The sequence below is a fragment of the Macadamia integrifolia genome, unplaced genomic scaffold (genome assembly GCF_013358625.1).
Source record: "Macadamia integrifolia cultivar HAES 741 unplaced genomic scaffold, SCU_Mint_v3 scaffold635, whole genome shotgun sequence".
In the NCBI taxonomy this organism is placed as follows: domain Eukaryota; kingdom Viridiplantae; phylum Streptophyta; class Magnoliopsida; order Proteales; family Proteaceae; genus Macadamia; species Macadamia integrifolia.
The window spans coordinates 103183-119375 of record NW_024870503.1 but is presented as its reverse complement, the minus strand read 5'-3'; the positions used below and the strand labels follow the sequence as shown (position 1 = coordinate 119375).

Genomic DNA, 16193 nt, shown 5'->3' with positions numbered 1-16193 from the left:
GACCTGGATCCGGTATTTGGGTGGACCTCGGCCTGGCCCTTAAGAATCGTCGGGTTAGGTGAAGGCAATCTCGACTCGACTCAGAATGGAAATCAATCAAACAAGGCCCAACATGACCCACTGCCTCCATAATTATCAGTGAAAGTGAACTAAAATCAAAAGAGTAAATCAGGATGAAGGTTTGGGTGATTTGAGTCAAGCCATTAGGTTTGTCATTATTCCTTTAGCCCCCAATTGTACAAAATTTAGAGGGAAAATTACTGGATTACCCACTTATGGGTTTCCCTTTACAAAATTACCCACCAAAAGTTTCAGTTAACAAAAATACTCAAAATTAGGTTTTCCTCTACAAAATTACCTACTTAAAGTTTAAGTTAACAAAAATACCCAAAATTGAGTTTGGGTTTACAAAACTACCCACACAAAGTTTCAATAATAAAAAAATACATGATTATATGTGGAAGATGAAGACTCACTATTTTGGGTAGTTTTGTAAACCCAAACCCAATTTTGGGTATTTTTGTTAACCAAAATTTTTTGTGGGTAGTTTTGTAAAGGGAAACCCAGAAGTAGGTAATCATCTAATTTTCCCAAATTTAAAGGGCAAGAGAACTCTACCAGTCTAATGTAAGAAATGTCAAATGCACTAGTTAGCCTGCGTCAAGGGGTAATACGGTCTTTTTATAGTTACCTCAGTTTGGATTTTTTTTATGCCAGACTGGCAGAGGTTTTTTACCATATCCAAAATACTCTAGGCATTATTCCAAGGATTCCACCCAACCACCAAAACATATGGATTAAGGAGATTCATTCCTCACTATGGGTGAAGGAAAACTTGATCCATAAAATACCCAAATAAAAAGTGTCTTTTTCATTTTTCCATTTTATTCCACTTTATCTGTGTCCAAAATTACAAACTTTAGGTAGTACAAAGGTGTATTTTTATTGAAACTTATGCTTAGATATGATAGCCAACAATCTTGTCTACCAAAGAAAAAAAAAGATAACCAACATTTTTTCTTTAAAAAAAAAAATTATTAATGTTTTTTAAATTTATTTTATGAAAAAAATTAAAATTATCAACAATACTTCTCTAATAATATCATTGATTATGATGAACTCACTTATGGAAGTTTTATTATCGCAAAGAATTAGGCATATTTTAGATGATTTGGATCTAGTCATTAAGATATCATACTAAAGCCAAAATACCCTAGGCACTACTATAGGAGCTCCATCCAACCACCAAAACATATGGATTAAGAGATTTTCTTCTCACTCGGGATGAAGGGAAACTTGGTCCATAAAAGTTAAAACACCCAAATAGGAAGTTTCCTTCTCATTTTTCCATTTTAATTCAGTTTTGCTGCAAAAAAATTATTTTAACTTACTTTATTTACTAATCTTATAAGAAATAGAGTCCAGGCAATAGGTATAAGACTTTAACGAAACAATTATATAGTTCCATTCTAAATATAAGAATGACTTACTTGTTCAAATTGTTCCTCTGAAACAGTAAATGAAATCCTCCAACTTATGTAGAGTTAAGTCGTATAAATGTATAATCTCCTTAAGGTATTTGAAATGACCCGTACATGCAACCAGGTGGACCGTACATCATCACCTCTAAGATAAAATAATTATAATTGCTTAAGGTGCACTCCAAGGAGTAATTCCTACAGGTATGTCTGAAGGTAATACTCATAAATTCAAAGAGAATACTGAATAGAAGTAGAAGACAGAGAACATAACACTTGCAGAAAAACACTGAACTTAAGACCTCACAGTATGTGCATATTTCATACAAATCCCATAGTAGGATTTTGTCTAACCTAATATGTATACCCATACAAAGACCATTTTGATTTTTTGATTTTTTTTTTTTTTTACCATAGTTTGAAACTTTAGTTCCAACCATCTATACCAAAGAAAACCAAACACCACCTTGTTAAAATGCAAATCCTGTTAGAAATTGATTCGTTCAAGGTGCCACACTAGAGCTAAGTACTAAATATTAAAATCAATGAGTGGATTTATTAAATTTTAGGGAAATTTTTTATTACAATAAAAGAAGGTGTAACTCAATATACGACTCCTGGTATTGCGGGGTCTGAAGAGGACCATAATGTACACACTCTTATCCCCACTTTGGGGAAAGGTTGTTTCTTGACTCAAACTCATGACCCCTTGGTTACAATAAGTTGCTCCTAAGTACAACTCTAATTTTTTCTCCCTTTTATAAGAAATGATTGAATCCCCAATTCCGAGTTTAAAATCTTTGCGATACATCCACTACGTAACCTCTCATAATCTCTCCTCTGAGGAAGAGGCCAGCCCAAGACAACACATGCAACTACTTTAATTTGCATGGGATGCTTACCACACATAAAGAATGCACATCCCAAACAAATCAGAATTGAAACTTTTTTACTTACATAATTTCCATTTGGACAAAGTTCTCCTTCTTCACCGGTGGCTGAATGATGGGAAGTCCAGATGTGACCCCATCACTCCCCACCTCCCCCTTATTGTACATGGTCACAATGGGATTTCCATTCACTGTGGCCATAGGAAATCTCAGTCCTTTCCATTTTGTTTGGATTTTTTTATTTATTTAATTTTTCACCTCTTCAAATACTGGAGTCATGCTAAATTTTGCAGACATTCACATTAAAAAGAGAGGTGAGAAAGGGAAAAACTTGGCGAAAAACTTGGCGACCAACGCTTGGATAAAAATACATGTAAGAGCACTTGAACAGTATGGATATATAAACATGTGAGCAGTATGGCTATACACAAGTCCAGAAGAATTATAATTCAAATTAGAATTCTTTGGGAGAGTAATAAAACAATCATCATATTAAAGATGGATGCAAACTCCCTGCCAATTTGACAGACAAGGAAGCTGCAATCAGAACCCCAGCTACATAAGACGAGTTCCATGTCGAACTGAGTTCGATATCCATCAATTTGCCATAGTCCCCAAGACAGGTTTGAGAAGGCCATGGAAACCTGTACTCAGAACTCACCAATAGCGTGAGAATTCAAAGTACTGAGGAATCATCTTCAATTTACATGCGGAGCTGCGTTTGATGCCCTTTCATCTTCAAGAAGTGCATATGGATCAATGTATGATGGCGGTGATATGAGTGTTTTGCTTGCATCATGTACAAAACTTGGACCAAAATACTGCAAGTGAACCCAGAATCAGCAAATCAGAAGAATATCAGATCAACAATAAAGTTCTAATGAAGAACTTCTTTTATTGTTTTGTCATATTACTGATTTTCTCTCATTTTTTCCCTTGTTCCTTCTAAATTTTGGTTTTTTTCTTTTTTCTTTTCTTCTTCTTCTTCTTCTTCTTCTTCCATTTTTTTTTTTTTTTTTTTTTTTTTTTTTTTTGGGGGGGGGGGGTGGGGTGGTTTATATCATAAGCTCGAATTAGACACCAAACTTGCAGTCATAAAAGTAACTTCGACCACCTGAGTTGTCAGGGTCACTCCCAGCGTTCTCCATTAAACATCTCTCATGAATAGAGACATAATAGATTCCTACATTCTAATGCTACTCAAAAGAAAAAAAGACCCCATTTTTAATGTACTCTGTTCCCAGTCCAACAACCCAATTGGTGTTGGTGATCAACTCCTCAGGAATGACCATGCCATTATGTGTATCCACTCAAATTCAATCTCATAAAGGTGGATTTGGATTTACTTATACCTGATATTTTGATTTGGTTTCTTCTTGTTATTGTTATTCAAGATCAGAAATGGAGTTTTGCGAGGAAAAACAATTATATGAATCTTTAAAGGTGAGTTAACTACACATAATGGACAGAACTGCAATATGCCCAAATAAGTCATTGGGACAAAGACAATCATCTGTGAAGCAAACAGAGCAAATTCGAGACTTTAACATCAACTCTTTCCAGCAATTTTCTCCTCTGATAAAACACAACATCAATATTCCTTGAAATTGATGGCTGAGCAATCTTCTGCAAATGCCTTTGGCTTGTATCCTTACCAATTATAACATTTTTCAAATGTGATGACTATTCCTGAAGACAAATCTTTTGATATTTAGACATGCATAATTATTCATGACTATGCATTACCTGAGGAGTTTAAAATGATGAATTCATAACCACAGGTTCTAGGTTTGAAACCCACTCATGGCATTATTTTACCTTTTAATTTATAACTACTAAAGATTGGATTCACTGATATCAGATCAAAAACAGATGTTATAGATACATAATTGAATTTAACTTGGAAAAATTCAAATAATTGGCTCATATGCATAAGCTATTGGGGAAACACCTTAGCTGATGAAAAGACGTTTAGACAAATAGGTAAGCAGGTACGGGAGGGAACTTACTAAGTACAGAGCAGAAAAGAATGCGACTGTCACAAGTATCAGAGGCCAAAATCCCAAGAAAAATGTCCCTCCGATTGTTAGGAGGAGTTTAGCTCGTGGAATCAAACCCTAATTGAAGGAAGCAGGTACATATATAAGTCAGTCCAATGTAGCTGAATCCCATCACCACCATGATTGACTGAATTGAACAGATCAAACATAAGATTTATGAATGCTGATTTTATAAATATTTGGAGAACAGATCATTTTTCAGAAACTGATGCTACTAAAACTACATATCCTTTGAAGGGAAGCAACAATAGTGTGGGGATTATTAATGTAACATAAGAACATGTTAAGTTTGTCTCGAATTCTTGACCCGTTTTGAAGATTGACCCGATCCGACATATTTTGGTGGCGACCCGAATGGGAATTTTTCTGAGATCTGTGATGAAAGCAGAGGGGTTGGGCCGATAGGCCCAAGCCCGGAGCCCATCACTGATCTCGTATGGGGGTGCGGGGGTGTAGGGTTCGACCGGATCGACCGTGACCCGATGGGTCGACCCACGATTTTGGAGTATATATAATGTACTATTGCTTGTTGAGAAAGTCATTGTATTCTAGGGTTTTCACGCAGCTAGGGTTTCAGGGCGAGGTTTTTCTCGCCGTTGCTAGGGTGTAATCTCTCTTCTGCATAGTGAATCATCTTCTTCTTCGCCCGAGGACGTAGCACACCACCCTGGTGTGTGAACCTCGTTAAATCTCTGTGTCGTACGGATCTATTGTCTCTTTATTATTCGTGTTTCTTGGTGTTTGATCTAACAGAACACAGGAACATGAATTTCTTACATTGAAAATGTCACAATCTACACAGCCATAAATAAATATTGAATGACAAGAAATATGAAATTTCAGTTTAGCTTTTTATTGTTTACTTGGAAGAAAAGGTAAAGAGAACTGCCAATCTTTCAAGTCAAAGCATACCAGAGATCATATTATTGTACCAAGTTATATGGAAATTCTTCCACATGGTCGGCGTTCTGCAAATGTAAATATCGTAGATCATGTTGTCTACATGAAGCAAATTGAAAAGCAAACAGACAAATTCTAGATTAGAGCTGGTCTTCCTATGAACGTTTGTGTATTGGATTATAATTGAATTAGTTAACACAATTAACAAATGGACCTGAATTTGGAACCACTGGGTGCCACTCCAAGTTCAACCCCCTTTGACAGGCCTGAAGAAGTGTTTCAGTGAGATTTTTGGAATGGTATGAATTTCTCCCTCCCCCAGTCATAAGACAATTCGAGCACCCTGAATCTTCAACACAATATGCTATATATACTGCTTTCCCTGCATCGCTGTTTTTAATTCATGACATGGTTGCATTTATAAACACATAGCAGTTTCATTGATGTATTCAAGTATCAGAAGGGAATAGGAAAATAAAACAGTGTCATACACTATAAATTGCTCTAATGGCCCTAGCAGCATATAGCACATGAATGTGTGTTACTTCCACATGTATGAATATGTAACACTATCAACATTTGGGACCAATTGAGGTGAAGTACGGAAACACTTATTCTAAGAGTGGTGTCTGTCTTTCTGATGGTAATGTAACAAAATGGTCTACTGAAGAAAGCAAGCAAAAAGGAAAACCAAAAAACAGTTCATAACCATCATTTGACATAATAAAAACATTGTAAGAACATCCACTGTCAGAAATCTATGCTTCAAACAAACAATAAAATCTGAGATTGATAATCGAGACCATCCTGCAGATAGAACATAGGGAGGGAAGTATTTCATCAACCTCAAGACCTTCACTGTTTAATGCCATTGAACGCTCTCTCTGGTTGGATAGGCTTTTCTCGATATCTGGTAAGACCGCATTTCTCTTTGAGAAACTTCTGCCATCTTCCTTCAATTTTATCTCCTCATCTAGTCCATACGTGCTTCTCTTACTGTCTTCAAGCAGTGAAGTAGGGGTCATTCCCCTTCTCCTCAGTTCTTTCATGAACAATGTTTCTGGAGGTTCATCACCTGAAAACCACTCAGAAAAGACCACCATAAACAAAGAAAACTCGAAAACAAAGCAAACTCCATAAATAGTAGCTACTTCATACTATTTACATGACTGAAGCAGGAGGGCACCCAGAGTTCTCCACCAATATGATGTCAAACATAGTCTGTTTTTAGCACCAGAAGCAAAAGTGAAACTAGACTACTTAATCAATAACCTTCAAAGCAGGCTAAGAGAATGAAAATATAACCAAGTTGCAACTGACTGGAAAGGGTGGTTGTATTAGAGTAAATCCACAGTCTCTTCATCATTCTTTAATATGAACCAAACTGTATTTAAATACCAAGAAGGGTGAACCAACCACCAGCATCATTAATATTATACTTGGAAACACTCTAATGATGATCCAGAGACCCAAACCAAAAAATACAAAAATTTTATCCAGTGTGAAATTGTGCAACCATGTCTCAGCTTCATACTACTCTGAAAACTGTACAATTCAACTAAGCCTTACCCAAATTAATTGGTAAAAAAGTAATGGCGTTCTGTAATCTTCAAGCTATTAGCATTATATTCTAATCAATTGAGCGAAGAAGGGAAAAAGCAGAAGAACTTACTACTGCTATCGTTCTCGCCCTCCTGGCGTCGGCAACATACCCTATAAGCAATCCGACGATTATGTAGTTTCAAAATCTTCCTCTGTGTAAAAGAAAGTTCAGAATCCGAGCAAAACGAACCGATTTTCTTGCCAGAATCTGCTCGGAAACCAAGCAAAGGAAATAAACTAGATTTGACAATCTGTATAGACGCCATTATTCTCTCTTGAGATCAATAGGAGTCGAATACTAATCCAAAAGTTCTAACCGAAAAGAAAGCAAAAAATGATTTTGTGTGGGTAGAATTTTTTCCATTTTTCTAGTTGCTACCCGATGATGAATCAGTGAATCAATCTCTAGACTTACACTGCAAAAATTAACGAAGCCATTCGTGGCCACAGGTTGCAATTAAAATAGGGCAAAATGGTCGCGGTACGTGCAGAAAAATAGGAATGCAGAACGTTCGGAGCTCGGTGAATGTTCATGTAAGTGATATGATTGACACGTGTTAAATATGTTAATCCTGCTAACAGAGTTGTAAACGGTTACAACTCTGTTTAATATTATTAATATTTAAATAAATAAATAATAAAAATCCCAATATAAGTGGACTCCTCCTTTCATTCCGTTTAGAAATCTCGATCCTCTCTTTCTCTCTCTCCTTGCTTCTTCTTCAAGGTTGTTCTTTCTTTCTTCTTCATTTTTCACCGCTCTCCAGTCTAGTTGAAGTTTTGTTTACCAATTTCAGTGAAGATTTGCATCCATGGTAAATTCTCATAGGTTAATAATATCTACCCAATAAGTAATAATAAAATCCTAGATATTCAATAGCTTTGTTTATTTTATAAATTCAAATTTGTCTTTTGCCATATCTGCAAGCTTTACTACCCAAATCTCTTCCCTGATGATTAATATGTAAACATGGTTTTTGGATATGTGTGGCCAAGTCTCTCATATGTTCAGTGCCTGAAAATAATTATGTTGATTTTTTTCTTATCTCATCCTATTTTGAGAGAAAGAGAGAGAGAGAGATGATGATGATGGCGGCTGTAGAAATAAGGAACAACGTTGAAGAAAAAGCAAGAAGAGAGAGAGAGAGAGAGAATTGAGATTTCCTAACAAAATCTAAGGAGGAGTCCGCTTATATTGGATTTTTATTGTTTATTTATTTATATAAAAAAATATTAGACAAGTTAAGTAACCACATCCGTCATCTCTCCACCCTAAAAACTAGGAATCAGTTACAATATAAAAAACTAATAGATGGTTTAGATTAATCTAAACTTAAATGGATGGCTAATATTAAAAGAAAGTGAAAATAAGATTGCAATACGTACGTCCTGCTACCACTCGCCCAATATAATATCTATGGAAAAAATAAAAAATATTAGAAGGTTTCTCAAACAATGTTTTTGTGGTCTTTTTAGTCTTCACTATACCCAATGAAGTATTATGCTTAACTATTTACCACTTTGCAGTACATGAGTTAGTCTCTAGGACCCCACATATATCTCAATGGCCAAATTTTTGTCTAAAGTAAACAAGGAAACTTGCTCAAAGTCTTATTCAAAGTTTATTAAATTACCAAAATGCCATCAAATCAAGATGGATATAAAATGCAAAATGACATCTTTTTTAATTTTGGCTACTTTCTCTACTCATTAATTTTAATCTGAAACTATACCAATGGTATGTTTGGCTGGTTCTCTATCATATGGACTAACCCATGTATAACCCTGTGATAAATGATGAAGCATTATATTTCATTAGGCATACTGCCGGGAAAGAAAACCCATTATAAAACACGAGGTACCCAAATACAATAATGAAACTTAAGGTACCCCAAACATGATAAATCATACTTGAGGTACCAAGTCTACTACTTTCCCTGTGCACATACTCAGATGTAATTATAAAAAATAGAATGAAAAAAAACTTAGGATGAAGATATTGAACGCACCCCTCCACATCAGACCCACTCTCGCACACTATGTGGGCCACTGCATATCTGCAATGAGCCAAACAATGCACAGAGAAGAGCGAACAGAAAGATGGCTTTTCGGTTCTCTCTCTCTCTCTCTCTCTCTCTCTCTCTCTCTAACAAAGTTGAAATCTTCTTCATCCCCACCATTGATGCACTGCAACTCCTTCATCCCTCAACTTCCCATAAAGAGCCAAGCACTCCCAATAAGCCCGCTTGCTCTTGCTCTTCCTCCCTCCCAAGCCCTGGTGGTCACACTCTAGAAACAGCTCATCCACCAAACAGATAGCTTTGCTCTTCATCATCTCCTCCACTACCTCTGCTTCTGCCTTCATCACCACGTAGTCCTCTATCCTCAGATTCTCGTTCAACCAGTCCGACATGCTTATCTGTGGCACCTCCTCATTCAATACCTCTTCGTTCTCATTCACAGTCTCTATCTTAAACATCTCAAAATCTCTGTTCCTTGTTGGGTAGTTCTTTGCAAACCATGTCGATCCGCCATTGCCGTTCTTGTCTGGTAAGCCAACATCGATGAATAGGCGACGAGGGTAGTCTTCTAAAGAATCACCCATTAGGTTAGGGAGGAATTTGGTCCTTTTCAAGTACTTGTTACTCTTCTTCAATGAAGAATCTTGTGGAGGTTCAAGCAGCACATCCTCTAGGCCATTCAATGCTGCCCTCTTGGCTTCCGATGAAAATCCGCAGAGACAACTCTTCGTCGGTGCTTTCATCTCAGCAGGGCCAGTCTTCTTCATCGCCAAAACCGTGGATTCGAATTGCCGGAGATACACAATTTTGTAATTCGATGGTTTGTGGAAGGCATTCGAGGCGTCATTGCTCAATTGAATGGCGACAATTCCGCCGATCTTGAGGCTTCGATCGATGAAGTCGCCGGCAAGGAAGCCAGACGCGAAGACGAAATCAAATGTGCCATCTGGGATCGAACTCTGTCGATCGGCATCGGATTCAGAGACGATTTCATGTGGGTTCAAGATTTGGGAACCATGAGCTATCACACCGTTGCCATCGCCATATCGGCTCACGAAGAGGGCTTTGTCGCTCGATTTGAAGAGACCCTCGCGGGTTAAGTCACGAAGGAGCACAGGCAACAATGATTCACCATGAACACGGACCTCATAGGTTACAGGACTATAAGATAAGGAAGGATCCCAAATGACAAGTGATCCAAGCCAGGAAGAAGTAATAATGGCCAATGCCAGAAGCATCGATCGGGCAGTAACCTTCAGAGCCCTTGAATCGGGTAGCTTAATTATGAGCTGATTCTTAGGAGTCACAGTGATCCCACCTCTGTGCCGGAGCTTTATCCTATACTGGGTCTGTGCAGGTCGAAATCCTGGAGCCATGGTCATATCTTATTCTTCAAATTTAGTTTCTACCTTGAATTGTCGAGGATTGTTTCTGAATTTTTTGAGAAAGCAGGTGAGGGAGGGAAGAAGAGAGAATGTTGCAGGTTTTTCCGGTAAATGGGTATTTTGATTTTACAGAGAAAGACAATGTCAGAGAAAGAAAGAGGGGGAGAGAAGAGGAGAGGAAGGGGAAGTCTAGCGAGTGCAAAACCTAGCAGCTGTGTGATTTCCACCCACGAGGGCCACACGAGTGCTGTTTCTTGACCAAAAGAGCATCAACTGCCTAAGCCTCTGAACTTCCATTGTTTCTACTGAACTGCCCCAGATTGACGAATTGGTAACAAGGAACCCAATTTGTGTTTGTTTCTTCCGTTTGAACGGATTATCACAGGAGAGCAGAAGAGGAAGAACAGGTGAGGCCAAGGGTTGCAGGTTTTTTCTTCTTCTTCAAGGTGATTTTTATTGTTCGAGGCAATGGAATTCAGTTGAATTGAACAGGGAAGGTTGAGCTGTTTGGGCTGGGGATTAGGGGATGAGCGAAGGAGAGACATTGCCTTAGCTAACTGACCCTCGAGAATTAAGTTCCGCCGTAGTTTTTCTGTTTCTTTTCGAATTGTGCAGGAGAGAGAGATAGGGGTTAGAATAGGAGATGGCGTGTGGAGGCCGTGTCTTGGTAATTCTATTGATTTTCATCTTTCATGTGGGATAGGGATGCCTTCTATGGAAGTATAGAAATCATGCTGTTTTTAGGGTTCTTTTCTCCTATTTGAAAACAGGGTTTCGATTTCTCAAAATATCTTTCTATTGATATTTGATATGAATTGTCTAAGGATTCGATCTAAACGACAATCTGTAAGTGTTTTAGAACTTGTGATCTTCTTCTATAGTCATTATTACAAAAAAAAAAATCTTCTTTTAATAGTCTCTTGTTTTATTCCTATGCTTCACAGACACAAGGACGTGCAATGACCATCGTACACTTGTGTTTAGCTCTACAAACAACAATACTAGTCTTAATCCTAATTCAATGGGGTCGGTTAAATGGATCCAATCAAAACATAATAGGAAAAAATAAAAGTACAAACAACACAATGGGAGAAGAGAGAATATGGGTGAGAGTATAGACGAGAGTAAGAGGAAAGAGACACATCTCAACAAGTCACGAGAATTTTAGTTACATGAGGTTGGCTACATGGATTATTCATTATTGCCCTCCAATAGGCTATATCCAAGGTTGTACTTGGGACAAGACTAAGACTATGTATGTCATTCTTCACCATTTCATCTATGGTCATTTTAGGTTTGCCACTAGTTCTTTTAGCTCCCTCATTCTATATCAGATCGCTCCTCCTTACGGCGATATTAGGCTTCCTTTGAACATGACCATACCATCTCAAACGATATTCGCGGAGCATGTCGTTGATCAGTGCAACTCCCAAATCAACTCTAATATGCTCATTCCTTAATTTATCCATCTTAGTTTTGTTGCACATCCATCTTAACATCATCATCTCAGCTACACAGAGTCACTTTTTAACCGCCTAGCACTTCGCCCCATACATCATAGCTAACCTCTGTGTCTAGCCCCTCTCAAACAAAAGACATTTGCCATTTTTAAGGGGAGATAAAAAGGGTTTTCAAAGTAATTTGAAAGGTACTTTCATTACACTTCATGGGAGAAGTTTTAGTTTACCGAATAGTGAGGTTTACCACTTCATCCCAGGGTTCACAAACCCCAACTCCCTATAAGGTTTTTGAACCTTCCCAAAATACACCTCTGATACCCCCCTCTATTCATAGCTAAGGCATGCTCGATGAATGGGAATCCATTCATCATGGCCTTCGACTTGATCATTATAGTATTATCAAAACATATCATTGTCTTTGTACAATTTTGAATACACATATAAAATAATAAGGTTTACTCTTATTTTTTAAAAAAAAATGTCATACTAAAAAGGCATAAAAGCAAAATTATAAATTATTTGACACTTTAAAGTCTCTTTCAGCTCTCTATAATAAAGACTTACAAGACTAAAAGGAGAAAGATCTCTGAGCAAACGTTATAGGTGGGCATACAAATAAAGTGTGATGAAACAGTTACATATATAATAGGATAACAATGACATTTCATGTGAGGAAGAAAGAGAGAAATTGCTAGCATACCCTCCTTGGGAGGCTCATAATCTTTTTTTACCAATATTGAAATACCGTAAACAATTTCCATTTTATATCAGCCCCTCACCTGTGAAAATTCTTTATATTTTTGCTCTGACCATAACCATAAGAATGTCCAAAGGTGTTGATCATGTGAAACATAGGTGTGTGTAACAAGTACGATTCTTGGAGAACTCTAGAAAACTAAAAACGGTGTGGCCCATACATTCAACAACTCGTTTGGATATTTTGCTGCAATAGTTAGGGGAAAAAAAATGCAAGTATCGGTGGTTGTATTATTTTTATTTTTTATAATTTAATCGGTAAATTACACATGGGGTACCTAACGTTTGGATAAATTAGTTTTATATCGTTCGATAAATTATGATTGAGGAATCTTTTTATTTTAATGCTTTAAGCCTCTCTTTTCTCGGATAGAAAATGCTTTAAGCCTCTAACCAAATATAAACAACTAATTTTTGGGGCGGAGTATGTATTACGGCAAGGATGGATGGAGGTTTGGACCAATTCAGAACTTCTACAATGCCTAACTTTTGAACTCTAAGTGTGGCGGGAAATTTTTTGAATGTATTAACAAGGTGGATATCGAATGCAAGGTTGTCACAGGTTCCGAACCAATTTCTTATTTTGTAACTATTGCTAAGAGAACATTGTTTCTAACACAATCACGTTCAACTGATTGTACTTAATCCTTATTTCAATATAAATACATTCTTTTTGTCTAACAAGAAAAAAATATAAACAACTATCAAACCATTTCCTTGTTGACCGAGCCTGACACATTTAATAATCCATCAAATTGGTCTTAAGCTTCAACCGATTGAATCAAGTTAGGTCTACCAATGCGGGCCAACTTTTAACACCCCTATTAATGTGTACCTGATATGTTAATGACTAAGGTTATGTTTGAAAGGCAAGGAGAAGAAACAAAAAAAGCCACATTGGTATCACTTATCAGCAGTCACAGCCAACCGTAGAACACCAGCCCGGTCCAATTTTGACGATTTCTTTTTTATTATTAATATTTTTGGTTGAATTCATTTTCATTATTTTTATTTTAGAGAAAATCCTACCCACGTTGGCTGCAGTAGCATGCACCCTCTCACACTTTTTCATTCCTATGCCATTCTCTCTACAGTCCCATTGGTTGGGTGTGGGGATTCTATCCCACATTACCGGTTGTGATTATCCCTGCCTTTAATTTAATTATTTTTTCTATAAACCATTGAATCAAAATTGAGTTAAATTAGAATGGTCTGTTCAGTGATTGGTCTAATTTTTATGTTTATCCAACTTTTTTTATCTAATTTGAAAAAGTCCATAGCGTTGACCTGAGTCAACTGAATATTGTGATCAATTGTTTATAGCTTGATTAACCCATTTAAGGACTTTTTATGATAATTTAAGAGTTTATAGCTCAATTAGTCAATTAGTCTATTTAAATCTTGATTATAACCAGATTATAACCTGATTAGTCCAATTATTTTGAACTTAGAATATGAATCATAAAACTAACCAACTAAATAGAAATGCATTCATGGTCTAGTCTTCGAAGCCCAATTACTTAGACCATCTTTGGTATCATTTTTTTTTTTTTTAAATCTATTTAACAAAAATCATTAATGAAATTTAATAAAAAATGGTTTGGTAAATACTTGACAAAAATGATTTTTTGTGAGAAATAGTTTGGTATCTCTATGTGCAAAATAGTTTTTTAAAGAAATTGGTGAAGAGATTCCCTTCACCTATTTTTCTTATAACTCTCTTTCTCCACTTTGTACTGAAGAAGAGGGGCAAAAGGCTTGGATCTATAATTATAAAGCAAATGGTTACTTTACCCCTCCATATTAAGTCTTTAAGCACATGTTCATTAAAGTCCAACGCAAAATTAACTGAAAATCATTTTTTGTCAAAACACATAAATGACTCTTAATTTCTTTTTGGTTTTTGTGCTTTACCAATTTTTTTAAAATAGAAACAAGCTCCATAAATGATACCAAATGCAGCTAAAATCATTTTTATAAATAAAAATAAAAAAGAAAAATGATACCAAAGAGGACCTTAAACGAGCAAAAATAATTTGAAACCTTAAATTAATGTCGACCAACTAGGCTTAACCAAAACCGATCAGACCTGTTCCATTGACAGCCCCATGTAGAGGTGTTAATATCTAAAATTGCTTCGATTTCAATTTTACCATTTCCATACTAAAACAACCCGGACCAAAACGGGCCTAACCGACCCGTTGACACCCCTACCCAGGCTACCCCTACATACTAGCATCTTTGTGAGTTATATTCTGGGGAGAGCGTGGGACCCTTGAAAGTGTCTAGTGTGAAAAGTGAACACGAGAGTTGGATGGTCCCCACTTCCAGAGATCTCTCCCAGAAGAGAAGAGGAAGTGCAAACCATTCCTTACTTTCAGGTTTAACAAAAAAAAATCCTTACTGTTCGGAGTTTACAACTCATGATAGATGATTGATGTGATTTAAACCTCCGATAAGATTCACTAATTCCTCATTATTAACCCATCATTTGATTAATCTATCTTTTTAAACAAAATTTATTCTTTGCTTTCGCCTTAATATACCATAGGACGCCACTATAACTACATAGTGATGTACACGCTTCAGATGACCCCACCACGTCTTAATCACCACACGTTACAATTCCATGCATCATCACCTTCCCGTGATACAATGTGGGCCCGGTGCTCATCACAAATATCCTGAAGTTTTTTTTTTTTGAAACAAATATCATGAAGTATTTGACTGTCTCTGGAGTCGACCTCACATGACATCAGTAGACAGGCAATGAAATTACCAAATCAGGACCGTTTGATCGAATATATGACTGAAGTTCCAAATAAATGGTCCCAGCGTGATGCATGTCTACCACGTGTTATGTTAAATGGGTTCAGGGCTCAAAGAGATGAGAGCACCAAGTAACTACTACACATAAAGGTATGATTTGGAAAGGATGAGAATAACTGTAGTGTGAACCGTGGGACCGATCTCTCTCACCTTCCCCAACAAAACTACATAGTAAAAGCCGAAACGAAATGTTTAGTATGACCCAGGTGGGAGGAAGTTGATTCCATCCTCTCAGGTGAGAATATGACAACTCTAACCTGCTAGAACCAAGTTTTAATGGATGAAATGGGGAATGATTCCAGTATCCATGGCCGGAATCGGTACCAGAACCCTAGAATCGGTCCTTATATCCAAATACAATCAATTTTAGGGTTTTGGTTCGCTATGTAAATGGGTCGGATATAGATCAAATTTGTATCGGCTCCTTGGCTAGATTTGGATACCATTAAACGATTAGGGATATGGATCAAATTTGGATTTGTGACTATTTATTTATTCTATGGCTTATGTAGTCCGAACATTCCTTCCCTTAATGAATACAATTTTCTCTTAATCCATCTGTTTATTCTATGACTTATGGATGGATATGACATTTCGAGAAAAATCAGTTTGTGATATTGTGGGAAAATTCGCCTTTTGTGTAACCATTAACTAGATCTGGATGGAAATAAATCATAGGAAATTGTCCTCCAACTCCCGCCCCATTAAAAATATTTGGAACTCCATATTCTTTGATGTCAAAGCCAAGATGCCTAAGATCCTTTATACTTATAATCCCACTCTTAGAAACGGTCATATTGTAAATTATTAGG

The 16193-nt window shown here is 36.8% G+C and overlaps 2 protein-coding genes across 3 annotated transcripts; both read right to left on the bottom strand.

Annotated features, from left to right (window-relative positions):
* Nucleotides 1–2736: 2736 nt before the first annotated feature.
* On the bottom strand, nucleotides 2737–7384 carry LOC122069533. Of its 2 annotated transcripts, XM_042633573.1 has the most exons (4): nucleotides 7001–7377; nucleotides 6174–6403; nucleotides 4378–4485; nucleotides 2737–3189 (listed from the first exon to the last, which is right to left on the bottom strand). In XM_042633573.1, the coding sequence occupies exons 1-4, from the start codon at nucleotides 7194–7196 to the stop codon at nucleotides 3067–3069; spliced, it is 657 nt and encodes a 218-aa protein (XP_042489507.1). In that variant the 5' UTR covers nucleotides 7197–7377; the 3' UTR covers nucleotides 2737–3066. The 2 variants fall into 2 exon arrangements, with proteins under 2 accessions (XP_042489507.1, XP_042489509.1); XM_042633575.1 differs by lacking the exon at nucleotides 4378–4485 and having other exon boundaries at nucleotides 7001–7384.
* A 1339-nt stretch (nucleotides 7385–8723) lies between these two features.
* On the bottom strand, nucleotides 8724–11072 carry LOC122069538. Its single transcript, XM_042633587.1, has one exon. It carries the CDS (start codon nucleotides 10331–10333, stop codon nucleotides 9098–9100), a length of 1236 nt encoding a protein of 411 aa, XP_042489521.1. The 5' UTR covers nucleotides 10334–11072; the 3' UTR covers nucleotides 8724–9097.
* Nucleotides 11073–16193: the final 5121 nt, after the last annotated feature.

Bases quoted from the DNA above. Each gene is read 5' to 3' on its own strand.
- LOC122069533 (XM_042633573.1), bottom strand. From the start codon at position 7,196: ATGGCGTCTATACAGATTGTCAAATCTAGTTTATTTCCTTTGCTTGGT. The intron at 4,486-6,173 runs GTTGATGAAATA...TCCTTCAATTAG, and splicing joins TAAACAGTGAAGGTCTTGAG to GGTTTGATTCCACGAGCTAA. The intron at 3,190-4,377 runs GTAAGTTCCCTC...GTTCACTTGCAG, and splicing joins TCTTTTCTGCTCTGTACTTA to TATTTTGGTCCAAGTTTTGT.
- LOC122069538 (XM_042633587.1), bottom strand. From the start codon at position 10,333: ATGACCATGGCTCCAGGATTTCGACCTGCACAGACCCAGTATAGGATA.